Consider the following 27,782-nt stretch of genomic DNA (forward strand, 5'->3'; position numbering starts at 1 on the left):
TGCCAAGCTAATAATTATCTGAACTGTAGAAATTTCAGTAGAAACAGAATTAAATGCAAGAGGAAAGACAAATTGTTGATCATCAGTTGCATCTTTTATTCATTCAGTCTCTCTTTACATACATTACATACTTTAGCTCTACAGTAAAGCTTCTAAGCCAAAACAAAATATTTCATTTTGACGCAAAGTCACACACATAAATTTCTCCAAAACGTCCACAGGATTAGTTTTCAAATGTTATGTGATACAAATTTGTATTAGACTCTTGAGGTAAGTTTTTTTTTCCTGTAAAATTGAATCGAAACAGATTTTCATTCAAATTTCAAGTTAACGTTCATTTCAGGCATGTGACGTGTGGCGCGCTTCTTCGAGCTCATCTATATATTCAAAGCTGTCTTTTCTTTATTATTATTTCAAAGCCATTGTACAGTCATTTTGCAAAAGCATTGGCTTTTCATTGGTTCATTTTCCTGAACTTGAGTTGTTTTTAAATTGACTTTACTTGGCCAACACGTAGACTCACAAAGGAAGTTTAGTAATGGAAAACAACTCTCATTTGATTCTGAATTTCATGGGTGACCACAGACAAAAGACAGTCTAATCTAAAATGTCACCCGTTGGTAATTCTGTTTCATTTTGTACAACACTGTGCATCTGCGCCAGTAAAAGTCGTTTTAAAAACACCCACTGAAAAGACTCAAAAACAGACACTCAGCACATGCATACAGTAGAGACTCACTCGGTGTCTGAAAGTAAAAGGAAATGGCTTTCTGGGCCTCACACGGCACATCATTTCACATCTTTCTCCTAGATTCAAATGGCATAAAAAAAAAAAACACTCGAAGCAGCTGACCCAAACAGCCGCAAACGCTGGAAGCTGCTGTCTTTCGTCATCGAAACAAAGTACCGAAGTGAGAATCCCGACATTTCGCCTGGTTTAATGAAAGAAACCAGAAGGAGTTTATGATAGTACTGTACAGCAGTGATGTGGGGTTTTCTCCCCCTGACAGTGATGATAGCCAGCGATGCTTTCCTGTATCATTTGGTGTTCAAATGTGCCAAAAAAAAAAACATAAATGAAACATGAGGTATGTGTTATAAGTTCACCTGAAATATGTAAAGGAAGTGGAAATGAGTCTATTTCCAGTGTCGTCTGTTTTACAAGTAGCAGCGCTGATTGCTTCATAAGATTCTTATAGTTTTGCTTCCTTTCTATGTGCAAACGCTTCTAGGCTCAAAAATAGGTTTAGTTATGTACATCAAGCACCTTTGTGACATAGCTTCCACAGCTATAACCAGTTATTTTTTTCTCAGCAATTTCCTAATGAGTCATAATCTTGACTTATATTTTGGCACTCTGTGAGTAGCGTACATGAATTTATGAGCATTTTGGTTCCTCTGCTGTCTTTACGATGTTCTGCTCCACCATGCAGCTTTGCTTAAACAACCTGCTCACTCTAAGCTATAGGAAGCTGCAATAAGACTCGTTATCAAACAGCTCAAAGTGTCTGTGATCCTTGGCGTACAGTTTTGAACTCCAACTCCAGGCAAGCGTCAGGAGTAATGTTGCTGTAACGTATGCAGACTTCATGGCTAAACTGAAAGTTTTTCATTTTCTTTCTCTCAACGATTAAAGTGGCACGATATTTGTGTTTATTACTTCTGTTTCCCCCATAAAAGTTGGATAAAGGCTTGTCTGGGGATGCTTGCTGTTGATTTCCTCTTGTTTTGCTGCTGAAGCTGCTTATTATGTTGGACTTTTTCTTCCAGACATTAACTTAAAGCACTGCTATGGATTACGTAGATGGGGCTCTGTATAGATATTATTTGCTGTCAGTGGATTAGCTGTGGTTTTCTAAACAACCTAAGTCTGGAGAAAGAGAGATTAGTTTTCCCTGGCGAGTCAAGCAAACTGTTTGACTTTAAGTCAGGTTTTGTAGAGCGCTTTTGAGTGTTTAATATCTTACCTGTAGTGGTTAATTGAGCTACTTGAGTTACCGTATTTTCCGCACTATAAGGCGCACCTAAAACCTTCAATTTCCTCAAAAGCCGATACAGTGCGCCTTATATATGAATCAATATTGAGCCACAACAGGTCTAGCAAAAGCATTGGCTTTTCATTGGTTCATTTTCCTGCTGCTTACTACGGTAAGCAGCCGCTGACTTCATTTTCCCCCGTAGGAGAAGAAGTGCGTGGTGCATGCTGGGATAGTTGTCAGAACGCTGGTTTGTTAATAAAGTTTGATAATACATTTAAAGCCAGGGGGGGGGGGGTGGAGGGGCGGGAGAAGAGAGACAGAGACTGGGTTTCGGTTGGTCTGTGTTACCCAGAATGCAGTTGGTCACAATGTCGCAACACCAACACCGTGAGTGAAACAATGACTGGGGCAGCCTACTATATAAAGCACTCGGGGATCACTTCTTTACAAATGTGTATGTGTAATAATAGAGTATGGCACAAATTGGCAACCCGAACTGAAGCGTCTATTCTATGCGCCTTATAATGCGGTGCGCCTTATATACGAAAAAAGTTTTAAAATAATCCGGTGTGCCTTATAGTGTGGAAAATACGGTACATTAAACAGTGATTAGCTTTCACCATTGAGTTCAGCTAACGAGTAGTTAGAAAAAGATCCGAACAACTTCAACCTTAAGCTAACAGTATCAATTGTTTATAGTGAAATTCTGTGGCAATGCAATTAGCCGTCAGTATCTTACATGCAGCTTTCTGGGCCGTCAAATTCTGCAAATAATACAAAAAGATGGTGGATATTTGTTCACCGTTGTGGAAAGCTAGCAGTGAATCATTGCGTTGTTAAGGATCAAATTTTATTTTTGTTGCCTTAAAACGACTCCAAGTTTAAAAATGGAGGTGGATTATTTAGAGTGGGGCTCTGAGGAGACACTGTGAGCAGTCAGTATCCTGCAGGTGAATCAAGTTAACAGCTAATCAGAGCAGAACCAAGTCCAAGGAGGAGCTGTTTCATGTTTGTTTACTCTCCAGCTCACCAAACTTTTTATGTTTGCATCCTTAAGATAAATTCATTATGTAATACTTATTGCATTCATGTTTTTTTTCTTCTTAATCTCTTATTTGCAATGAATAAATCTACATTACTCGAGTTTGGAGAAACAAAGATTTGTCCTGATCGCAGAGCTCACAGCCAGGTACAAAAACAACTCTGAATGTAAAGGGACTGCTGGACCTGTTTGGGGCAGGATTTTGAGCAATAAATATCTGATTTATAATTAATAAGTTTCAATTATCTCAGTTTGAAGAAGTAAAGATTGTTTCACACCAAACAGTCAAGCTAACGGAGGGTTTCAAAGTAGATTCCTGCCATCTTAAACAATCAAAACCTCAAAGGAATCAGTTAGATTGCTTAGAGAGGGTTATCTTAGCAGCCATTTTTAAGCCAACGTTGGAAAAAGTCTGAATGACCTCTGACCTCAGAGAAGCAAAGATTAGTTCTGATTGAAGAGTCAAGCTAACTGCTAATTTTAAAGCAGGACCAGGTTGAAAGCAGGATTTTGAAACATTAGCAAAGCGTCAGCGAGACTTTATGGTCAGAATTTCTTTCAGTTTTTCTAAACTGAGAGCTTTTATTTGCTAATAACACTTTTAAAAAAGCATTTCTGCAGATCAAAAATGCTTTTTGACCCGCAGATACATAATGTTTACAAAGCAATCCTTTGTTTCTGCTTACTTTGACATACTCTGTAGTCCATAAACTGGCTCTTAAAGGAAATCTTCTCGAGAATTTCATCATCCAGTGTTTAATGCATCCACGATTCTTTTGAAACAGCGTGGGACGTGTTCAGTGATCATGTCGCTGCTCTGCTGCTTTACCACTCAGTAGTTACGCTTGCTCTGAAAGCAGAGTGTGATGCCGACTCCAACATTATTGACATGCAACTAAGAGCGATGTTGTGAGTTAATTCTTTGCAGCTGTCTTGCTGAAAGGAGCCATTTTTAGCCGGAGCGGTGGGCCGGAAGATGACATGATTCACAGCCTATAAATAATGAGTGGACAAATACGTCCAAATATATCTATGACTTTTTTTCAGAGTGACTGCACACTAAACTGTCCAGATGGATGAGATATGTACTGAATACTGAATAATGTGTGTACTTTTGTATGACGTTCAGCACAAACTCAAACTCTGTTTTGGTACTTTTATATGTTTATCTATTTCTTTGATTTGACAAAATTACTTTGTGAGATTCAATTCATCAGGATGTCTGGAAGGCACATAAATTGTGCATCAGGGGATCTAATTAGATTTCAAACACAAACATTGATTAGAAACTACCTGACGGTGAAAAACAACTCATTATATTTCCCTTATCCCCAGCTGGACATTTATGGGCAAAAAGACTGTAAGTACATGAGGAGTGAACATTACAGACTTCATAGAACCTTTACTGAGGATAAGAGTTTTAAATATTGCTCATATATCACCACTGATGAAGTGCATGATGATTTGAAGATTTAAATAAGTTAGTTTGTAGTTTTTGTTACCTCCCTGTATCACAATAATTAACAGCAGCTTGTTTTTCTAACAATCAGTTCGGGATCTTAACTTTCTTAAAGTCTCAGATCAATCAGTCTGAATTTTAGGTTTCCTTCAGACTGATCTGTATGGGCAACACATTGCCAATTAATTACAGAATATCTCCAATGAATTTCCTCAAATGTAAACACGGTGTCGCCGTAGTTTCGCGTGTATGCGGTGTGGTACTGTCGCTGTTTGTAGCAGAGGTCACATGAACGCAGCGTCCTTCAACGGCCGAGTGACGAAGTGTCAAGATCTCCCATTGCTCGACGAAGAGGGCGGGGAGGATGAAGACCTGTCGGTGTCTCTCTGGTCGCTCTCCTCTGACGGTACGACAGAATTACTGCGTGCAGAAAACACAGAAAGAGAAACAAGCTGCAGAAAGTAAGAGAGAGTGATTCTTGAGCTAATAAGTTTCGTAAAATGACAAGAAAATGTTCAGCTTGATAAGAGACACTGACAGAAATTGTAAAGTTAGTTTAGGAAAATAAATTACAATATAACAAAGTTTATTTATTTCAGTCCTATATATGATGTGTTACTGGGTATTATTTCAGTTTTTATTCATGACTATGATTAATTGCTAATGATAATAATGATAATCAGTTTATCAGATAATTAGAATATCACTTTAGACCAAAGTGATCCTTTCGGCTGCAGTTCGTTAACTGGAGGCAAGACGATCATGATTCCCAACTTGATCTGATACATGACAATGAGGCGTAAGATACTTTAAAGGTCTTTTAGAGTCCAAACCTGCACCTGTCTGATATTTGAAAACTGCATTTCTTCAAAAAACATTTCTAAACAGACGATTAACAGACTCCAGACTCTCAGAGTTTTGACTTCTTTTGTCTACCTGCACCACAGTTTTACTGTAAAACCTTTATAGCCAACATAAACATCCTAAAATTATGTGTATAAAATGTGTATAAAAATGAGTGTTGTCAATCAATTAAAAAATTTAAGCAGATTAATAATGACGTGAGTGTGACGTGAGTGTGACGTGAGTGTGACGTGAGTGTGACGTGAGAGTGACGTGAGTGTGACGTGAGTGTGACGTGAGAGTGACGCGAGTGTGACGTGAGAGTGACGTGAGTGTGACGTGAGAGTGACGTGAGTGTGACGTGAGTGTGACGTGAGAGTGACGTGAGTGTGACGTGAGTGTGACGTGAGTGTGACGTGAGTGTGACGTGAGAGTGACGTGAGTGTGACGTGAGAGTGACGTGAGTGTGACGTGAGTGTGACGTGAGAGTGACGTGAGTGTGACGTGAGAGTGACGTGAGTGTGACGTGAGTGTGACGTGAGTGTGACGTGAGAGTGACGTGAGAGTGACGTGAGTGTGACGTGAGTGTGACGTGAGTGTGACGCGAGAGTGACGCGAGAGTGACGCGAGAGTGACGTGAGAGTGACGTGAGTGTGACGTGAGTGTGACGTGAGAGTGACAAGAGTGTGACGTGAGTGTGACATGAGTGTGACGTAAGTGTGACGTGACTGTGACGTGACAGTGATGTGACAGTGACGTGAGAGTGACGTAAATGTGACGTGAATGTGACGCGAGTGACGTGAGTGTGATGTGAGTGTGACGTGAGAGTGACGGGAGAGTGACGTGACAAGAGTGTGACGCAAGAGTGACAAGAGTGTGACGCAAGAGTGACAAGAGTGTGACGCAAGAGTGACAAGAGTGTGACGTGAGTGTGATGTGAGAGTGACGTGTGACGTGATTGTGACGAGAGTGTGACGCGAGTGTGACGTGAGAGTGACGTGAGTGTGACGTGAGAGTGACGTGAGAGTGTCACGATCAAAATCATGCATGTAACCATGCTTGTAAATATGAACATATGCGTATATAAATGTCTACCTTCCAGGTATTCACGAAGGTTTCAAACTATAAATTGGTTTATATATTTATAAAGTCAGGATTGACAAACATTATAACAGCTTAAAACTTAACAAATGTCGTAAATAGGGAACCTGAAAAGCTCTAAAAATATAAAAATGCTAGTGTGATGTGAGAGTGACGTGAGAGTGACGTGAGTGTGACGTGAGAGTGACATGAGTGTGATGCGAGAGTGACATGAGAGTGACGTGAGTATGATGTGAGAGTGATGTGAGTGATGTGAGTGTGATGTGAGAGTGACGTGAGTGTGATGTGAGAGTGATGCGAGTGTGATGTGAGAGTGATGCGAGTGTGATGCAAGTGTAATGTGAGAGTGACATGAGTGTGATGTGAGAGTGATGTGAGTGTGATGTGAGAGTGATGCGAGTGTGATGTGAGTGTGAGTGATGTGAGAGTGACGTGAGTGTGATGTGAGAGTGATGTGAGTGTGATGTGAGTGTGATGTGAGAGTAACGTGAGTGTGACGTGAGAGTGACGTGAGAGTGACGTGAGAGTGACAAGAGTGTGACGCAGGAGTGACAAGAGTGTGACGCAAGAGTGACAAGAGTGTGACGCAAGAGTGACAAGAGTGTGACGTGAGTGTGATGTGAGAGTGACGTGTGACGTGATTGTGACGTGTGACGTGAGTGTGATGCGAGAGTGACGCAAGAGTGACGAGAGTGTGACGCGAGTGTGACGTGAGAGTGACGTGAGTGTGACGTGAGAGTGACGTGAGAGTGTCACGATCAAAATCATGCATGTAACCATGCTTGTAAATATGAACATATGCGTATATAAATGTCTACCTTCCAGGTATTCACGAAGGTTTCAAACTATAAATTGGTTTATATATTTATAAAGTCAGGATTGACAAACATTATAACAGCTTAAAACTTAACAAATGTCGTAAATAGGGAACCTGAAAAGCTCTAAAAATATAAAAATGCTAGTGTGATGTGAGAGTGACGTGAGAGTGACGTGAGAGTGACATGAGTGTGATGTGAGAGTGATGTGAGAGTGATGTGAATGTGACGTGAGTATGATGTGAGTGTGACGTGTGACGTGATTGTGACGTGAGAGTGACGTGAGTGTGATGTGAGAGTGATGCGAGTGTGATGTGAGAGTGATGCGAGTGTGATGCAAGTGTAATGTGAGAGTGACATGAGTGTGATGTGAGAGTGATGTGAGTGTGATGTGAGAGTGATGCGAGTGTGATGTGAGTGTGATGTGAATGGGACGTGAGTGTGATGTGAGTGTGACGCGAGAGTGATGTGAGTGTGACGTGAGTGTGACGTGAGAGTGACATGAGTGTGACGTGAGTGTGACGTGAGAGTGACGTGAGAGTGACGTGAGAGTGACAAGAGTGTGACGCAAGAGTGACAAGAGTGTGACGCAAGAGTGACAAGAGTGTGACGCAAGAGTGACAAGAGTGTGACGTGAGTGTGATGTGAGAGTGACGTGTGACGTGATTGTGACGTGTGACGTGAGTGTGATGCGAGAGTGACGCGAGAGTGACGAGAGTGTGACGCGAGTGTGACGTGAGAGTGACGTGAGAGTGTCACGATCAAAATCATGCATGTAACCATGCTTGTAAATATGAACATATGCGTATATAAATGTCTACCTTCCAGGTATTCACGAAGGTTCCAAACTATAAATTAGTTTATATATTTATAAAGTCAGGATTGACAAACATTATAACAGCTTAAAACTTAACAAATGTCGTAAATAGGGAACCTGAAAAGCTCTAAAAATATAAAAATGCTAATGTGATGAGAGTGACGTGAGAGTGACGTGAGAGTGACGTGAGTGTGACGTGAGTGAGACGTGAGACAAGTGTGAGGCAAGTGTGATGTGAGAGAGACGTGAATGTGACGTGAGTATGATGTGAGTGTGACGTGAGTGACTTGAGTGTGACGTGAGAGTGACGTGAGTGTGACGTGAGAGTGACATGAGTGTGATGCGAGAGTGATGCGAGTGTGATGTGAGTGTGATGCAAGTGTAATGTGAGAGTGACATGAGTGTGATGTGAGAGTGATGCGAGTGTGATGTGAGAGTGATGCGAGTGTGATGTGAGTGTGATGTGAGAGTGACGTGAGTGTGATGTGAGAGTAACGTGAGTGTGATGTGAGAGTGACGCGAGTGTGATGTGAGAGTGATGTGAGAGTGTGTTTGTACCTGTCTCCACTCTGAGTGATGAGCCTCCTGCAGGTCTCCATCTGAACGTCCAGGCCTCTCTTCATCGAGCACATCTCCATGTACTCATGCAGGTGTCGGTTCATGTCGCTCTTGGCCGTGGCCAGTTCCAGCTGGAAACACATCCAAAAGACTCAAATCCATAAAATCACAGACATGGATGTTTAGTCCGACTTTACAAAGTTTTTCACGTGCTAAAGATTAGAAAATACAGGATTCAAAACCCAGCATTATTAGTTAAATTAAAAATCAGAAAAACGTTTCATCGGTCTCCGTTTTAAGACTTTACAGCGCAACTTCCAAATGTGCATGCAACACGTTCATGAACATATGAAAAGCTGTGTTAGATCACTGTTCAGATGAGGTGAGAATGTAAGTAAATAAAAGGAAAAGAAATGAAAGAACAAAGGTAACACACACACGGGCAGGAATCTTATTTAAGTTTAAAAAATGTCTGACCTCAATCTGGTCAATTGTCTCTTGGTATTCCTTCTCGCGGGACTTGAACAGACACTCTGTGTCATTAATCACCTTTTCCAGACAGTCCTCCTCCCACAGACAAACACAGAGCAGCAACAGTTTGAGAACAGGAAAATAAATATGTAGAGATGATAAAATGTAGTAAGCATAAAATGAGCCTGTTGTTGAATTATCCGACACAGGAGAGACAACAGTCCAACCATAGCTTCATGGTTGTTTTATGCTCAGATTTCACTGACTAGCACAGCTGTTCGTTTCAAGCAGACTATTCCACAATGAAGCAGCTGCTGAATGAAATCTAACACCTACATGCATTTTTTTTTTGTTGTTTTTTTTTGTGAACAAACGAACAAGAAAGGTTGTAAACGTCTCGGTACTGAAACTGTCCTGGTGTTAGGAGAGACATCAAACGACATCAGGAGCTTAAGAAACATTGAAAAACTTCAACATACAAAGCTTTTTTAAGTCCTGATGTCACAGACACAATTTGGCAAGAGCAGAAAAGCACCGATGATTTTCATAATACTAAACAAAAACAAATTAATCTCCTCAGTATCAGTTGTGCTTAAAACTGTTTATTTAATGAAACTGCATAAAAAAGTAATACTGTTTGAATATTATAGTATGGAGAGATTCATGCCAAAATGTGAAGATAGATTTTAAGCGCGCCAGACATAAACTGACCCCTGTTTCATTTGTTCTTTGTTTTTTCTCTCTTTTTTTTTTTTTTAAACAATCTTGATTTGTACAGATATGAAAACTTTCTGAAGGCCTGTCAAAGTTTTTATTTGCACTTTGGCAGCTTTTCAGTCTTTTTCAGCCCTACTTTCATCACTAAAGAGTGTTGTTATTTTGATTGTGCTTTGAAACTGAACATTTTTCACCGAGGCATCATATATTCGGGTTGACGCTGCAGGATCGTTTTCTAAACGTAACTCGCATTGGTACAGCTTACCTCTCCTGGGGGATGGGTCGGATCTGGAGGCAGAGTGCATCCTGGGAAATCCTCCCAAAGAAGCAGAGTCTCCTCAGTCTCCTCCCAGGCCAGACTGTCGCAGTCGTCCTCAAACTCACATTCACGTCTGTGACGACAACATAAACACAACATAAACACACACGTGCATTTAGTGGTTAATAAAACCAGACTGAACTATTATCAGATAATTGTCGTTGTGGTTAAAAGCAGACCACTAACAGCTGAGTCAGCATCCTCTGCATCTCCTCGTTGATCTGATTGGCTGAAGACCCAAAGTGCTCCTCTTCTTTAGCCACGCCCACTTCACCTTCAGAGCTGCTGACGGGTTCATCACATTCGCTCCCGTTAAAGGACAGGGGCGTCGGCTTGCGCCGGATACTCAGAGATGATTGGTTGTTTGGAACCTGCAGTGACATTAACAAGATTAAGATCAGGAGATCAAACTCAGTCGACGTTTGCTAAGTGAAAGCAAATGGGCCGCGTACCTGGTACATTTGGATCACGTCTTCACAGTTCCTCTGCTGCGCGACGTCACACAGCCGAGCAGTGATATCGATTCGTCTGCAGATGTCCATGTCCACTTTCATGGCTTTCTCCTGGATTTTGGTGTCCAACTCAGACAAATTCTGCGGAGGACAGAATCAGGTTCCAAAATCAAGGGGGAAGAAAAAGACACAGCAGGAGAGCCAACTAAAACATCTTCCACTGGATTATTGCTGAAGTATAATCACAGCACCTTAAAAATGTATTCAAACACAGCTGATTGTTTATTTTTTATTTTTCCACATTTTGTCTTTTTGTAACTAAAAACTTCAATACATATATTGGACTCTTCAGAGATAAAACAACAACAAGTGCATAAATGTGAAGTGGAAGTTAAATCACACATGGTTTCCAACAATGTATAGAAATCTGATCTGAAAAGTGTGGCGTGTCAGGGTGAGTAGGAGTTATGTTTAACTTAAATTACTAAAATTATGGCTGAAAAACATGTCACAATATCAGGGTTTCATATCAGATGATATTTATTGATCAGTTGATATTTTTTGATTAGTCTTTTTTTTTTTATTTCTGGAAAACAGCCCAACTGGTGTTGCTTCACCTGAAAATGCTGCTTCACTCATTTTCTCTTTTCACTCCTCAACTTTGTGTTTTTATTTTTGGGCAGATTCAGAATCGGTGAGGAGATTTAAACATTGTTGTTCACAGAGTGAAATATATGACATTGGTTGTATTTTCAGCCAGTTTTAAAACAATTTTTTCATGTGTTCCACCTTTTTGTTGATCTACCACAAGAAATGTGTTCACGTTTGTGCTGCAAACACACAAACAATTAAAGAGGTATAAATACGTCAAGGCTAAGAACTTGGAAAGCTAAGCGATCATTCACAGAATTTATTTCGTCGTTAAAAATCTTACCGGAGACGACTAAAGATAATGAATAATAAATATGCATATTTTCATATAGGAGAAGCTGCAGTCTGTCAAATGAGAAAGCGTTTACTGGCGCTACAATGAAAGTGATGGTCATGTTGTGACTGCCTTCACTCCGCTCACATTGCTCATGAGGCCTTTGAAGAGAACCAGCTCCGCCTTCAGGTGCTGCACCCTGAGAGCCAGCTCGTCCTGACAGCCTTCACTCTCCTGCAGGTCCTGCTCACAGAACAGTAACCAGAAAACAAGATTCATGAAAACACCCGCAGAGACGTCCGGCTGTAAGACACGACACTTTAAAACAGCTTCTTTTCTTCTGCAGAGCGTTCAGTGACACTCCAGATGCTGGTTGGGTTTTGGGGAAGTCTAGACGAGTTTTTCCTCTAACTTGTTTAGGTGCGCAGCGACGATGGTCAGGCTCTTATCTTTCTGGAGTTGTGTTTTTTGCTGTTTGCGGTCGATCCGGCTGTGTACAGCTGCCATGTAAATGGGGTCAAGGTAAAGATTCCTGGCAGTGCTGCATGTAGGTATAAAAAAGCACGCACACACAGGAAACCAAAGACATAATGTGCGTAGATCGAAGCACAACTGCAGGAAGTACAAATAAGGCAGTCTAACACACAGAGAGGTAAGTATCTAATTTAGTAGAGGGACTTCCTCTGTGAAAATGCCTTCTTTTGAAAAAGATGTTAACTGATTTAAAAATGAATAATTAACAGAGATCAGTGGCTGCAGTATGCATCAGTAAGTACTACTAAGGAAATTATGAGTGGCTGAGAAAGAGGGTGACGGTTCTTGCTCATCACATTCATCCTGCAGCTGTGTACAATCATTCCAACCAATAAATCAGTTCAATAAATCAATTCAAATTAATTATATTACAGAAAAACAGAAAGCTGGCATTTCAAAGTGAAGATTGGTGCCAACGCGACTTTTACCAGGATTTGCCTTACATTTCCTGTAACTACAACAACCAAGTTCCTTCAGTTAAAGTTTTCATGGTAAAAAAAATATATATAGCCATGCAGGAACTTTTGCCAGACAGTGTTACCTCTTGAAGATCTGCAATCTTCTGCTGCAGGTCCATCCTCATTGTGTATTCTTCCTCCCATCTAAAAACACACATGTGTGTCAGGGTGAGTAGGAATTTCAGACAGTCTGTACTCCTGCATCTTACTCCAGACAAATATAAAAGTGCATGTCTTTGCGCCATCTTTGACGTAAACTATCAGTCCTCAAATATTCCATGAGGTTGCTCAGCATCTATTCAAAATTTTGTCTATGAGAAACATTACAGCACATGCCATAGCAAACATAATGCAACAGAGGGAACATTTCCTAAAGCTGCACAGCTGGAGGCCTCTGAACCAGCTGACGGAAAACTGCCCTCGCCTAAAGCATTCAACGTTGTACATCTAAAGAAGGATCTCTACCATTTGTTATTCACAAATAAATATCAAAGGTAGGAAGAATCTGTTTTTTTCAAGTCAAACATTATTATTTTTTTTTTATAAATTATGTGATGATAATTAGATTTAAAACGAGTTTTAGCTCATCTCTCCTCTGCAAGATGAGCAGAGAAATATCGAATGTTTAAATAGATGTTTAACAACTGAGCTTGCAGAAGATTTGCTTATGGCTCCATATGTAGTTACTGATGGAGGAATCTGTATGTGACAGAAAATTTTATGCAAGTGGTCAAACGGCATCACGTCAAGATCCGTCATTCCGTCAAATTTGGAAAAGCAGCGACAACGCCTTGCAAACATCAACTTCAGTGTGTTTGTTTAGACATTTATTTGATAAAACAACACAAAGATGTGGTGCTAGCAACAGTTTTTGCAAATAAAAACCTGAAGGGGGTGGTAACCATCTTATTCAGCAGCCCTAAACAAATTACAGTGCTTCTACTTAACTTGACAAGTCTCCTAATTTTTAAACCTGTTTATCTGTGTATAATTCAATGCGAGTAAATCCAGATGTTCTGGTTTATTAGAGAACATTAGAGATCAAAGAGCATCACAAAGACTAAGGAACACAGATGTTTATAAGTTTAAAAGGAGGGTTGGGCTAGAAAATAACACCCCAGGATTTGAAGAGAGATGTTGGTGGTCAGACCAAGTTATGACCACCAACAAGATTATTCAGGAAAGCAGCCAAAAGGCCCACAGTGGCTCTGCAGGAGCTGCAAAGATTTTCAATAGAACACCAAGCCTAGAATCCACAAATCAGCCGTTTTCATTAGAATGGCATCTTAAGAGTACATCCATGTAGGATGTAGGAGACACGGCAAATATGCTGCAGCTGGAGGAAACTACAGCTGAAAATGTTGCTGTCTGGAGGAAAACCTGCACATTTAGTCAAAGTCAAGCCCTGAATCCAATAGAAGATCTGGGGCAAGACATGAAAACTAGAGTTAGGAGATCCTCTCTGTCCCGTCTGACTGAGTCTGAGCTAATCCAAAATAAACAATGGGTAAAAACATCCGTCTGCAAATGTGCTCAAAAGGCTTGCAGATGCAATTGCAGCAAAAGGTGGTTCTACAAACGTTTTGACTCAGGAGAACTGAATACAAATCAAAACTTTTAAGATTTGCATTTGTGAAGAAATGAAAACAAAGGTTTCAGTGCAGAGCTGTTGCCTTGAAGGTCCCAGGTTTGAATCGGATGACAGGCGGATGGAAAGAAGAGGAAATCGTTTTTTCTGCATTTTAAAAGTGGAAATATTTTTTATTGAAGTTGGTAGCTGTAATATGAAAAAAACTTGTAAAAGTTGACGAGCTATTTTTGATTTTGAAAGGCAATTATTAGGCTTGCATGCTATAATTGACTCAAAGGCAAAAATTACTGAGAAGGAAAAACTTTTACTGTCAGAAAGTTTTTCCTACATGTGTTCTAGGGTCTGAAAGACATCACTTGGTTTGTGGGCAACAAATGAAGGAAAACTTTGAAGAAATAAAGTCAGAAATTATTATTATTTTTTAGTTTTTTTAGTTTTATCTGCTTTGGTATCTATCAATTTTTGACTCATGGTTTTAAAACACCATCCTAAGACCTCTTCATAAGGACCAATTTATTTTGACACTGAAGTAATATAATTTCAAGATAAAATACAAAGATTTCTAAAAAGAAAGGAACAAGTCTAACAACTAACTTTGCTTTCATGCTGCACGAAAAGCAAACAGCTGAATCGTTTGCGGGGAAACGTGTGAGAAGTAAACTAAGCACTTTGCTGACTTCCTGACAGATGATTCGCATGCAGCTGCTCACATGACTGACTCACAAATCTTAACTTTAATACACTTAAAAGCTGCGAGACGAAAATGTGGTCTTATACCATCCACTCATGAGGGGAAAATCCACACTCTGCATTCTGCTAAAAACTCTTGCAGAACGCTGCAAAACAGCAAACCCATCAGGGAATACTAAATCTGAAAGGATCTGAGTCATGAAGCAGAGGGGGCTCCAGGCGTTGAAGGGGGGGACGCTTGCTCGATGGGCGAGGTGCACAAAGTCGAGGAGTGCTGAGGCCCCCTCCTTTTAGCTGCTACAGCTTTGCAGAGCATGCTGCATTGCAGATACAGTGTGTGGTGGGGGTACTGCGCAATGGAAGAAAGTGTGAGCAAAGGAGAGGAAGTGGGATGTCTGCTTCAGGTTTGCTCGTGTAAAGGTAAGAAGAGAGAGAGTGTGGTTACAAAAGAGGAGGGAGGCGAGGGGCACCGACTGAGAAGTAAAAGTGGAAGATGAGTTACATGAAAAACAACAAGACACGGATGACAGAGGCTTTGATCAGTGCAACCTCGCTTCTATTTGGAAATGACGAATAACGTCACAATTGGAGACATTTAAAGGATCTCATCAGATGCACAGACACTGATTCATTTATTGTCTCAGTTGGACACGTGTTTAATTCAGTGTCTATAGTCTCGATTTGCAAAGAAAGCAGGAGACGGAGCAGCGTCGCATTCCTGAGCGGATGCAGTCGTCCCTCCGCCTCGTCCACAAAGAGCCACTATCACGCGGCTGGGATGGTCTCTGAAGAATGCAGCGCTGATCGCTCGGACACAATGCGAGGGCATGCGGTGACGAGTGCGCAGGAACATGAGTTCTGCTGAAGGTCACTCAGAGAGGTCACGTTTTCACTGTGTCCCACACTGAAAACGAGGATTTACAGGTGTATTACCTCCAGAAAAAGGAGGTTGATGCTGTGTCTTTTTCATTCACGAACTATAAAGAGATATTTCTGTCCTGTTAGAAAGTGAGAAGCAGAAAGTAGATGACTCTCTTCTCATCTTTATTCAGCATAGATCTAGGTTAGCTATGCTTTTGTGCTAAAGCTACAGGCTGCTCAGACCTTTAGCCTCTTGAAGTTAGGCTATTTTATTGTTCATTAAATGGATTTAAAATTAACATTTCTCTGCAGCACCTAAAAAAATCCTAAACAAACAAAACCCAAAATGCACAAGGGACACAGCCAAAATTATATAAAAAATTTTTTTTTTAAAAAGCCTGCGGCATCATGACGGTTTATGCTAACACTCTCTTTCCAAACTTTAAATTTTCATCCATTTACACTGGATGATTTATAGCAAAGAAGTAATTATTTACAGGGGATGAGTGCATCACCATTAACCTTCCTGTGTGAAACACGTACAGTGAAGTGTTTCCAGTTGTATTAAAAAAGCAAATCCATCTATTGTCTATCGTCCAAAATCGGAGGTACCAGGTCCAGACGACGAAACTGGAGGATTCCAAGGCATTCCCATTCAGCCAGACGGGAATGCCTTCTGGCTGAATGGGATTGGTTGGTTTTCCCCAGAAACCAACCTGGATCCAGTGATTAACTGCTTCTAGCACCTACTTAGCCTCAGTTCTTGGTGTCTCCACCAAGATGAACTCCGGGCCTCTTGCCCTAAAAAAACAGTACTAACCCATTACTGGTTTGCTGCTAGAACAGAGAAAAGAAGCAATTTAATTGGGCAGGCAATCAAATGTAAGCAGCATTTCTAAAATTAATTGTTTTTATTTTTGTTTTTGATCCATCAACTAAAATCTGCAAAACTACAGAGCTTTAACTATAATAAAATGTCGAATTGGCATCATTACTCAGTTTAAGTAGGCCAATGCTCTGCTTTCAGCGGCTCTCAGAGCTGATTATTTTCCACTAAGTCTACAAAAAACCTTTCTGACTCAGTTTTTGAAAACTTCTGGGTTTTTAATGGTGGTGTTAAATCTAAAGCCCTCACAAACACCACTGGATGTCTAAAACAGTGGCGTCGCATTAAGGTGACATTATTAGAGCACTTGTTTTCCGAGATACAGGGATGAGCGATATTAGCGTGTTTAGATTGCCTCCATGCACTGTGATCCTTCATAAACACACAGAGCAAAACAAGGAAAAGGTCAAACAACAACTGGATGAGACATATTTCATGACGTTGCTCTCAATCGGATCCTGTAGGTGCAACAGCAAACCGTCCTCTGACTTGGAGGGAGAAGACGATACTTTATGGTCTCAGACTGGCTGCTTCACACCTAACGGTGAACCAGTGCACAATAAAGTTCATCGGCTGCACCTGGAGATCCATAATTTCCATGAACATCAATACAATAACAATTGAAGTGGCTTAAAAAGCTAATATGTGATAGTTATTTAGGTAAAATCTATTTTATTACCGTACATTTTATTGCTTCCTTTACCATCAGTTACTCCAACCAGAGATGTTTTGCATACTCAATCATCAGAAGGTGTTTGATGCAGAATGCTAATTGGTGACGCACTGCATTTCCTGTGTAATCATTGGCCTCTGTCCAACAGTAAGTGTAACAGTTTATGGGTCAAAAAAATAGAGCTTGCAGAAATATTTTTTATTAAAAGTTGTTTTAAGACATTAGAAGTCTGATTTGGCCTTGGCTCCTCCCGGATTAGCCGTTAGCTTCACCTGAGGGGTGGGCGCTTTCATATCGTCCATCATTTATCGTGATACATTTCTAGCAATGACAAGAATTTTGGTTCGTAGTTGTCACGACAAACTCTAAGTAATGACGCTTGTACTCCGCCAAAACTGTCCGTATTGATTGAGATTGTTCGTTTTACTACTTTCCCCCCTTTTGTTCAATGAGAATATCAATAATCTTAAAAAATATGGTTAAATGCGGTTACTGTGAGCAGCTTAGTGATGTAAGTCACACGTCTTTATCTGACTGGTGTTCTAGTAATAAAAAGTTCTTATTGTCACTTTTATTGTTGCAAAATATTGTGATAAAACTTTATCACCCATGGCTGCTTCACCTTCAGTCTCTGACACCAACAGATCTACATAATGTAGCTGCAAACTCAACACCACTCTGAAACGCCACAGTTTAAAACTCCTTTCAGCATCTCCGCAAAAGGTATGCAGTTCAACTTCTCAAAAAAAAAAAAGTATGAATTGTTAGAGTCCACAGAAGAACATCTGATAACAGATACTTCTCACTAATCTGAATTTATACTAAACCAAGATGCTTTAAGAGTTATATACCGCAGGTTAGATATTAACAACTTATACTGTTTCAGCAGAATCCCATATGACTAAATCCTCTTAAAGGGAAAGTCACACTGAACGCATTGCAGCAGTAAGCTGTTGTTCTGAGAGGAACATTGCAGAGTGATGTCATCTCACAGCCGTGGCCTAAATCTGGCCCACATGATCATGATGATGATGATGATGATGGTGACATTTAGCTGATTAAACCGTTAAAGCAACAGAGATGAAGAATTCTAACCAGCAATAAGCTAAAAGAAGCAGAAGCGGCCTCTGTTGTATCACTGACTCAATAACAATAAACTTCGGCTGCATTTTAGGAAATGAGTGCCACCACCTGGCCTTTCTGCAGTCCTAACAGTCAGTCAGATTTATATTTAGCTCCTCACATGTGCATTCATTTCCCAGGGCATATGTGGCAGCAGCACCTGCCCCTGTGCTGAAAGCATGAGGTGAATGCAGACCAAGCTGGAGGTGCAGGATGGGCAGGTTTTGTGCTGACTCTGCAGATCAGCTGTCTCCTGCTGAAGAAAGCTGATCTGCAGCTGCTTAGCAGTCCTGCTCACTCATCCAATGAAGACCATGAAAAAAAAAAACACTCAAGAAATACTTCTGCAATGAGACAGTTTGTAGTAGAACAGTTAAATAAAAGTGTTTTCGTCCGTTTACCTGCGTTTGAACTCGTCTCTCTCTCGCTTCACCTTGGCCAGGACGTTGTAGAGCGCTCGAATCTCTGGGGTGATGGTGTCAATCTGGACCCCGACTCCATCCGGGTGCATCCAGGACACCCCGGGGCTTGGCAGGCGCTCTGCCCCGGGGCCAAACTTACGAGTGTGGTTGTAAGACCAGATGGTCCCCGGGAGGAACCGTGGAGGAGGGTTGGTGGAGCAGCTCTGGGTTGTTTTATTCGACCCTGGAGAGTCCACACACGGCGAGGCCTGGCTGATGGTGATGGCTGGGTTACAGGTGCCACTGGTTTGGGTAGAGCTGGAGTTTTCAGAGCCTGCTGGTGGGTAGGTTGTTGCAAATGAAGGTGGGAACAGGCTCGTGGGCCTCCTTGCTGAGTTGTTGGTGTTGTGGAAGGGAAGAGAGCCCGGCCTGAGCGGGATGGTCCCTACAAACCCCGTCTGCACCCCGGCCTCCTGGGTGTGCAGCTTGTTCTCACAGCATCCACTCTGACAGCCCTTGTTGGCATCCAGCGCCTGCTGCAGCTGCTTTTCCAGTATCTTATTCCTGCGCTCCAGTTCGTGCACTTTGGCCAGAAAGCATCGGAACCTCAGGTTGAGGGTCTTGAGTACGCTGATGTTAGAGCCCAGGTCGTTCCTGAGGGCCATGGCTGCAGGGGGGTGCGGCTGCTGCTGCTGCGGCGGCTGCTGCGGGGCTGCGCGGTGCTGGTAGGGGCCGCTGTGGGTGTGGTGGAGGTAAGGGGAGGTCTGCGGATGTCCCGGCTGATCGGGCCCCGGGGCGGCCTGATCACCCAGGAGAAGAGACGCCGGGTCCGGTGCGCCGAACGCGGCTTCGGGAAGGAGGGAGGAGGGGGAGTCCGGGTGTCCGGGGGCCTGGCTCTGCTGGGGGTGCTGCTGGAGATGCGTGTTGGCCCCCAACAAAGGATTCATGCTATGGTACTTAAAACTAAAGCGCTGCAGATCTGGCATGAACTCGGGAGGAGAAATGTCTTGCTACAGCAGAATAATATTTCAAGATAAACTTCACTTAACCGCAGCGCGCAGACGCAGCGTAAAACCACCACTGTTTTACCTGATTATGTAAAGCGTTTATAAATAAAAACCTGATCCTTAAAGCCCGGAGGACTTAACGTCGGCTGTTTCTGCTGCTGCTGCTGCTGGATCCCTGATCTCTGACGGTCCACAACGACAACAGCAAATATGGAGCCGAAACCCAGCAGAGGTAGACTCCACCAAACGCCGAAGAGATGAGCTGCAAAATAAACCGAATGAAGTGAAGCGGAAAAAACGCAGAGGATGAATGAACAACAAACAAATCCAGCTTCTCCGCGTTAATGGTGTTCAGTCTGGGAGATGTAACCGCAAGCAGGAGCAAGTGCTGCGGGATTGGAGGATCCTCCTACCGTAAATACACGAATAGAAGCCCACAAAGCTCAGCTGCGCTCAGTGTTCTTGCCCCTCATTCATCATGACCCGTTACAGCCACAAACTTCAACGTGATTTGATGTATTGATACATGATTTTAGAAACCTTAAAAAAATATATTCTACTTTTGTATCTAGACCCCTTTAATCCACTACGATCAGTTTCTTTCACATCTCACCATAAATAATATTTTAAACATATTCAGAGCTTTGAACGTCTCACAAAACTCTACTTTATCGATGGAAAATAGTTTGGCACAACTGGAAGAGAGGCAGGAAAAGTCATTACGGGAGACAAATTGGCAGTTCTGATCAGATGAGTTCAAAGTTGAATGTTTTTGACAGACATGCAAAGCACAATATGTTTATATGTTTCCCCAAATAAACACACCGCCCTCACAGTGACAGGTAGTGGCAATATCATGCTGTGGGGAAATCAGGGAAATGCTCGAAGAAATTCTGTTGAAGGCCTGTTCTCTATTTTTATTTTGGTTACAGCTGATTCTAGCACAAACCATGTTCAACACAGTTGTCATTCTCAACAGCTCCATTTCTTCATGGATCTTATTTTGCATTTTTTAGACAGTTGTCACACCAATTGAGTCGATTTATTTTAAGGATCTTGTAAAATGAGCATTTGTTTCATATGTATGAAAAAATGTGAATGGACCAAGTATGCTTTGGACTCATGATGGGCCAGGGACAAGCAGTCCCTTTTGTGCAACACATAACTTGTCAAATTTAGCTTGGAGTTTTTACTCAATAGTCTAATTAAATGCATTATTTTGAAAATTTTGATACATTTCTCATAGCAATAAGTTTGAACAACCATTTCATTTTTTCAGATTGGGAAAATGTGGTTCCATTTCAAAAGATTTAAAAGGTGGAAAAAAAAATTTAATTTTGAGCTGTAGTGAAATAGGAAAGTTTGTGAAATGACACATTCAGACTGATGTTCTGTAGATCTGGTACAGTTTCTGTTTGAGCTTCGTCATTACAAAAGCACTTTAAGATTTCGAAAAGGACAAGAACACCAAATTAAATCTAAGCAAACTTGCATGCAAAGCCAGAATAGTAAAAAAAAAAAATGTCCAGATGCCAAAACAAGGTACCTAAAATTTGTGTTTTTTTTTAAATCCGTGCAAGACTCTGTTCGCACATTTTTACTCATTGTAAAGAAATTAAAACCTTGCTGCACATAATCTGCACATTCAAATTCCTCCCACACTATTGCATGACAGTAGTAAGGAAGAACGCCTCCAGCATCGCCTGCCTTTGCATTTGACACTGAACACATAATTGCAAGTCCTGCTAATACAGAGACTTTTAGATGAGACACATTCAAGATTATGATAGTTTCCTCGCCACACCAAAGAGCTGGTGAATGGCTTTGTGGAAATAACCATCTCATCTTGAATTTGAACAAAATGTATAGATTGCAGGAGAAACGGGGTTAAGTTGGAGGTGGAGGATCATTTTAAACTGCGTAGCAACAAGAAAGGACACAGAAAGCCTTAAATCTCACAAACAAAGGACTTTATTTCACCATGGACTGCAGCTCTAGACCACTGCAGACAGGAGAACTTCCACACCTTCACTCCATCCAACACAAGAACAGAACAGGGAGTTTACCAAATACAAAAAAAAAAAGAAAGAATTGGTCAACAGATTAACTCGTTTGTCATGTGGGATGTTTCCTCAGGCATGTGACGATGGTAGGGGTCGACCATCTGATGGAACTAGGCAGAGTCACAGATCATACATCTTGTACATTTATAACTCTGTATAGAAAGGAGAATGAAAGCAACACAGCGACGGCCAGTCAGCTGGTTGCTTTACTCCTTAGAGGCCATGTGGGCCATGAGGTCGCAGACGCGGTTGCTGTAGCCGAACTCGTTGTCGTACCTTAAAGCAGAGGGAAAGGAGTCATAAGCATTGTGGGTAGTAGAGATGCAGGTTAGTCAGGTTTTGCTAAAGGCGCACCATGAAACGAGCTTGACAAAGTTGTCATTGAGGGCGATGCCAGCGCCAGCATCAAAGATGGAGGAGTGAGAATCGCCGTTGAAGTCTGAGGAGACGACCTGCAGGAGAGCAAAGAGGACAAAGTGAGCAAATCAACTCTCATCAGAAAGATTAAGAAATATTTAAATTACATTTGGAGGATATTCCTTTGGGTGCAGTAGGAACATTTGGCTCATATTTTGCTCTTTTGGGATTCATGACCCATTGGCCTTGTCAGCTGAAACTGCAACAAGAGAGATCAGCCATCTTTCCTAATTTATTGAGTAAATCTGACCCAACATTATAAGGTAATCAGATTCACCATACTTCATCAAAAGTCAAGATTCCAACAAAAAGAAAAGTGTGCCGACCTGGTGCTCAGTGTATCCCAGAATGCCCTTCATTGGACCCTCAGCTGCAGCTTTCACAACCTTCTTGATGTCATCGTACTTGGCCTGTCAAAGACGAGTAACTTAAAGCCTTTTGGCAACTAAATGAAAACTTAACATGGATGAGCAAAGTGCAATCATTTATTAATTTTAATGTAAATCAAATGATTTCTTTATATGGTCAAAATATTTAGCCGTAAAATGACTCAATAGGTCATTTTTGTTCATCACTATTCCTTTTATGTTGAGGAATAAAAAATAAAGAGGGATTCCCATTTGCCGCAACTTACTGGTTTCTCCAGACGGACGGTCAGATCAACCACTGACACGTTGGGAGTGGGGACACGGAAAGCCATGCCGGTCAGCTTACTGGAAAATGACAAAGCCAGACCACAACAGATGCACTTAAGCAAATCAACACATCTGCTACAGGTATGCACTATATTAAATAGCAAGACATTTTTGGAGACCAACCCGTTGAGCTCAGGGATGACCTTGCCAACAGCCTTGGCTGCGCCAGTGGAGGCGGGGATGATGTTCTGGCTGGCACCGCGACCGTCCCTCCACAGCTTGCCGGAGGGGCCGTCCACGGTCTTCTGTGTGGCAGTGACGGCGTGGACTGTGCTCTGGACGAGGAGATTAAAATTGGAGGCGGTTTAAAGCAGCTCTGTCAGCCCAAATGTTCCGGGATGAAGTCAAATTCTCACCATCAGGCCCTCAATGATACCGAAGTTGTCATTGATGACTTTGGCTAGTGGTGCCAAGCAGTTGGTTGTGCAAGAGGCGTTGCTATTAAAGGGAGACATTTTAAGAACAATTAGCCTGGATGAAGCAATTGGTAGAAAGTTATTCTGATGTTCACATGGATAATCCTCACCTGACCACCTGGAGGGATTTGTCATACTTCTCGTGGTTGACGCCCATGACAAACATGGGGGCATCAGCACTGGGGGCAGAGATGATTACCCTCTTGGCACCGCCCTTCAAGTGAGCCTAAAGTAAAGTGTTGGAGTGTGGAAAGAAGAAGAAGAAGAAGAAGAAGAAGAAGAAGAAAATGTTTAATGCCAAGCAACTTTCTAGGACTGACTGCCCTGCAAAAATGTTTTACATCTCAAAGAACAATTTTGTAGTCATGTTTATTAGGAATTAATCTCTTTTTAAATATATTTCAAAAGCCGTATGGATAACTTTAAAGGCAAAACACCCATTTTGGATTTAAACAGACACATGCAGCACCTAAAACCCTGAGGGAAACACGAGTTTGTCAGGTTAATGATTACTACTTTTTAATTTGATCAAAATATGCAAAAATGTAGCCGCAGACAAAAATCTGAGCATAAAAGACAGTGGGCTTCATATTCCAACTGAGACTGCAATGCTTGCACTCAGAGAAATAATGTCTTTGAAACGACTCATTTACTAGTAGCTATTAATGTGTAAGAAGTCAAGACTTAACAAGCAACGCTGCCAAGAGGCATGCAGCCTCTACCGTCAGAATATGCTGGTTGGTCAGAGAGAAAATTGATAATATGAATCACTTTTTTTGTTTAAACCAAGAAAAGTTCTCAAACATGAATGGTCACCAAGTGGAGACGGCAAAACTTTATAGCATGCCGAGGAAGAAAATGCAATTGGGGGCAGATTTTAGCAATGACTTATATCGTCAGTAGTCCAAGGCTTTTAGGTTTTGGGGTCCTCAAATTGTCAATGAATAGATTGTTTGTAAATGCTGTATTTCCAATTTTCAAAGGACGTTTTGTGCCTACAGAGCTTAATTTGTTGGATTTGTGTGTAAATCACTCTACTTCACAAATCCTGTTTTTTGAAAAAAATGAAAAAGAACCTACCAATACAAAGGTCATTTTTGGAAAAAGAAATTTTTATGGGGACATAGCCAAAAACCTTTAAGTTTATCTACACTTGTGACCCGTTTTACATGCAATAAAGGAACTAGTTCAATAGGGGGCACCAAAATCAGCTGTAGTCCACCACACTACATCCAGTAAATGTGACCCCGAGTCTAGCTTGCTACAGCATGAGAGCTTTATAAAACCTCCATCAGTTACACCAGCTCATCTGTGTTGGCCAGAGGTGGGAAAAGCTTTGGACATGCCATGAGTTCATCCAAATGTGCAAAACCTTCCTCCTTCATCTTTTCCCCAAACCCATGAAACTCTTGACATGCTACTTAAACAAGCGCATGTAGCGGAAAACCAGTACTTCCCTAATACCAATGAGATTCTTTTATTTTCATTTTATCCATGCATGTTCTAAGCATAGTAACTGACTATTAAAATATTTTCCATCTCTAAAGCAGCATTACACTCAAGAGGGGTTGGCACTTACGGAGGCCTTCTCAATGGTGGTGAACACACCAGTGGACTCCACAACGTACTCGGCACCAGCCTCACCCCATTTGATGTTGGTTGGGTCCCTCCTATAGAAAGAAACAACAAAACGAAAGTTCAGCCGTTCCCGCCTTTAAGCTAATTTTAGAGCATTTTTTTGGTGCAGACCTAATTGTACTCCACTACTAAACAAACAATGAAATTGCGAGGTGAACTCACTCATGGAAGACTGTGATTTTGTGTCCATCGATGACCAGCTTGTCTCCCTCGGCCTTGACCTCGCCTTTGAATCGGCCGTGAGTGGAATCGTACTGGAACATGTAGACCTGAAAAGACCAGACGGGACAGAATTTAACTTTACAGCTATACAGTCATATTCAGTAAATTAGAATATGCATCCAATTAAGCTCATTTTTCAGATTAGAAGTGCTTTTGAAAATTGATCACGTTAAAGCAGGTATCAAATATACTTATCAAGACGTTTCTGTAATTTTTTTTATTTTTATTGGTCTGATGCAATATTCTAATTTTATGAGCTGCAAGTGGAAAACATTTTCAAACATTCATCTATAAAATGCGTTTGTTGTGATTTAAGTTCTTGATATATATGGACTTAATATTCAAATTTCTTTAATAGGTGTGTTTATGTGTTAAAAAATAATCCACTAAAGTGTCAATTTTGCTTGTCCATTGCTCTTCATTTTCTGGTAATCGCTGCTACATTTATGCTGTTATTGCTTCCCTTATGCTAAGAGCTCTCTGCATCTGGTTAGGTTGTTTTTCCTCCCCCAAGGCCATGATGGCGCCCTGAGCAGGGAGTCATAGTCAGCCATATCAAAAAAAACCACTGCTCATTAAAAATATTAATTCTACTTTGTAAATCTTCAGCATGTGTTCATGATGACGTGACCTGGGTCTCATTTTTTGACCTACCATGTACTCCAGGTCGATGAATGGATCATTGATGGCCACGATCTCAACCTTCTTGCTGGTGAAACCAGCACGGGTCACCAGACGACCGATGCGGCCGAATCTGTAAAAAGGTTAACAAAAATGCACTTCTCAGTCTGGCCTCTAGATGGCAACATGATGCCACCTCAAACTGCCCAGTTTTGCTTTGGTTTCAGTGAAATTAAAGGTGAAAACCTTCATATAAATACAGAAATGAGTCCGTGAGATTCAGTTTGACATTCAGTAAAACCCTGGAGGGATCTGGTTCACTCTACTAGTGTAGGCCTTTCTTCCATGTGGGAATATAGATAACACCCCAGGAGACATGAAACTGCAGTCAAAGAAAGGCCAGAGTTCAGGAGGAGGGGCAGGAGGAGGTGTGTTGCAGGGGCTCTGACCGCGTTCTGTCGATGAAAGTCGAAATGTTTCTCAAATGTGGTAATCCTTGTGACGCCAGTGCAACGTTTGATCAATGGCCGGGTTAATTTTTAACCCTCCGGGTCCAAAAATCCGGCCCGATATGCCGTGCTTAAACACTGCAGCTGCAGGGAACAGGAAGTCAGGCACGTAGAGGAAAAAGAGCAGATTCGTGATCCAACGTCAGACTGTGTTCTCTGCAACTCGAGTTTGCTTCCATCAGCAGGAAAAAAGAAAAACAGCCTCCTGTCGAACAACCCCTCTGATGATGAAATTACTGCCCACAATGTTATCTGCTGAAGGCCAAAGTTCAAAGATCAGGAAAAGCATGCTGAGCAGTTACTCAATGGTCAGTTTTAAGGCACGAGCACCTGTGCATGTCCTCCATTGGAAAACACTTGTGGCTTCAGCTGCTGCAAATCATCGTTTTTAATCTGCCACAAGGGCTCTGGCCTCTAGTGGCATGATGTTAAAACAAAACTGAACTATCAGGATTTAGGAATCGGATGTAATCAGTAGAAAAATGAACCACAGCTAGAACAATTTTCCTTGGAGACTTGAGCAATTTAAAAGTAGACCTCAATAAAAAAAACATACATGCGAGATTCTTTGAGTAACCCCTCTGCTCTTTCCTACATGTCATTTTATGAAACAGACACTTTCCTGTCCAGTGTGTGAACGCAAATCAATTATTTTGCAACACACTAGAAGACTCATCTTTCAGTTTCTTCCTTAGTTTGCACAAACCTTTGCATCGATACAAACATCTCTGTACACGAATAAGTCCTTGCATATATAGGTATATGTGAGCTCATGCTTAAAGCGGTTTTAATTAAAAGTGGTACCAGGCGTGATTTGTTACAGACAAGTTTAAAAGTGCTCTTACCCATTGATACCGACTTTCACCATTTTGCCTGAGTTGGTCTAGTCCTCTGAAAGAAAAAACAGAAATAGCCATTTAATCCACAAATATCTACAATTCACACTGTAGTTTTCTAAAGAGAAACTTCTTTTAAATGTTTGCATAAGAAAAAACAAGAAATCAATCAATCCAGCCAAATACTGAGGAAAAGTTTTAATTTAAGTGAACCAAGAGCAAAGAGTCTCTGCAAGAACACAATGGGATGAACAAAATTATAGTTTAAATATCTAGTCCAATATCCAAAAGGTCAAATTTCAAACAATGTCATGCCCACATGTTTTTAGACTCATTTAACTGAGAACATCCATGCTGTCAACAGGTGAATTGAATCAAACATGCAGCCTGCTAAATTCCTGCAGTTTCCTGACTAAGACGCTTTAATGACTTGCTTGGAGGCATTTACCGCTTGTGAGATGACTCAGTCTGTCTTGCGACTCCGGGTGTGAGTGGGGGAAGAGCAAAGTTTAACTGAGTTTTTATGATTGACCAGGCCCTGAAGCCACGCCCCTTTAGAAACGATCCTTGCAACGCCTCCTCCTGAATGTCAAGGTCGTCAACTGCACAGTTTGAAACTTCACTTTTATCTGAGTTACTACCGC

The 27,782-nt window shown here is 41.4% G+C and overlaps 2 protein-coding genes across 4 annotated transcripts; both read right to left on the reverse strand.

The window, feature by feature from the left end:
- Positions 1-72: 72 nt before the first annotated feature.
- Positions 73-20,240, reverse strand: iffo1b (intermediate filament family orphan 1b). Of its 3 annotated transcripts, none has more exons than XM_008431445.3 (9): positions 18,715-20,235; positions 12,574-12,634; positions 11,646-11,741; positions 10,574-10,714; positions 10,308-10,492; positions 10,068-10,194; positions 9,092-9,181; positions 8,615-8,745; positions 73-4,900 (listed from the first exon to the last, which is right to left on the reverse strand). In XM_008431445.3, exons 1-9 carry the CDS (start codon positions 19,698-19,700, stop codon positions 4,807-4,809), a joined length of 1,911 nt encoding a protein of 636 aa, XP_008429667.2. In that variant the 5' UTR covers positions 19,701-20,235; the 3' UTR covers positions 73-4,806. The 3 variants fall into 3 exon arrangements, with proteins under 3 accessions (XP_008429667.2, XP_008429668.2, XP_008429669.2); XM_008431446.3 differs by having other exon boundaries at positions 9,092-9,178; positions 18,715-20,234; XM_008431447.3 differs by lacking the exon at positions 9,092-9,181 and having other exon boundaries at positions 18,715-20,240.
- Positions 20,241-21,674: 1,434 nt separating this feature from the next.
- Positions 21,675-27,721, reverse strand: gapdh (glyceraldehyde-3-phosphate dehydrogenase). Its single transcript, XM_008431448.2, has 12 exons — positions 27,587-27,721; positions 27,148-27,193; positions 25,827-25,926; positions 25,113-25,219; positions 24,892-24,982; positions 23,423-23,538; positions 23,253-23,334; positions 23,020-23,171; positions 22,836-22,914; positions 22,528-22,611; positions 22,139-22,236; positions 21,675-22,060 (listed from the first exon to the last, which is right to left on the reverse strand). Exons 2-12 carry the CDS (start codon positions 27,168-27,170, stop codon positions 21,991-21,993), a joined length of 1,002 nt encoding a protein of 333 aa, XP_008429670.1. The 5' UTR covers positions 27,171-27,193; positions 27,587-27,721; the 3' UTR covers positions 21,675-21,990.
- Positions 27,722-27,782: the final 61 nt, after the last annotated feature.

This window comes from Poecilia reticulata, chromosome 16 (assembly GCF_904066995.2).
Source record: "Poecilia reticulata chromosome 16, P_reticulata-male-v2, whole genome shotgun sequence".
NCBI lineage: Eukaryota > Metazoa > Chordata > Actinopteri > Cyprinodontiformes > Poeciliidae > Poecilia > Poecilia reticulata.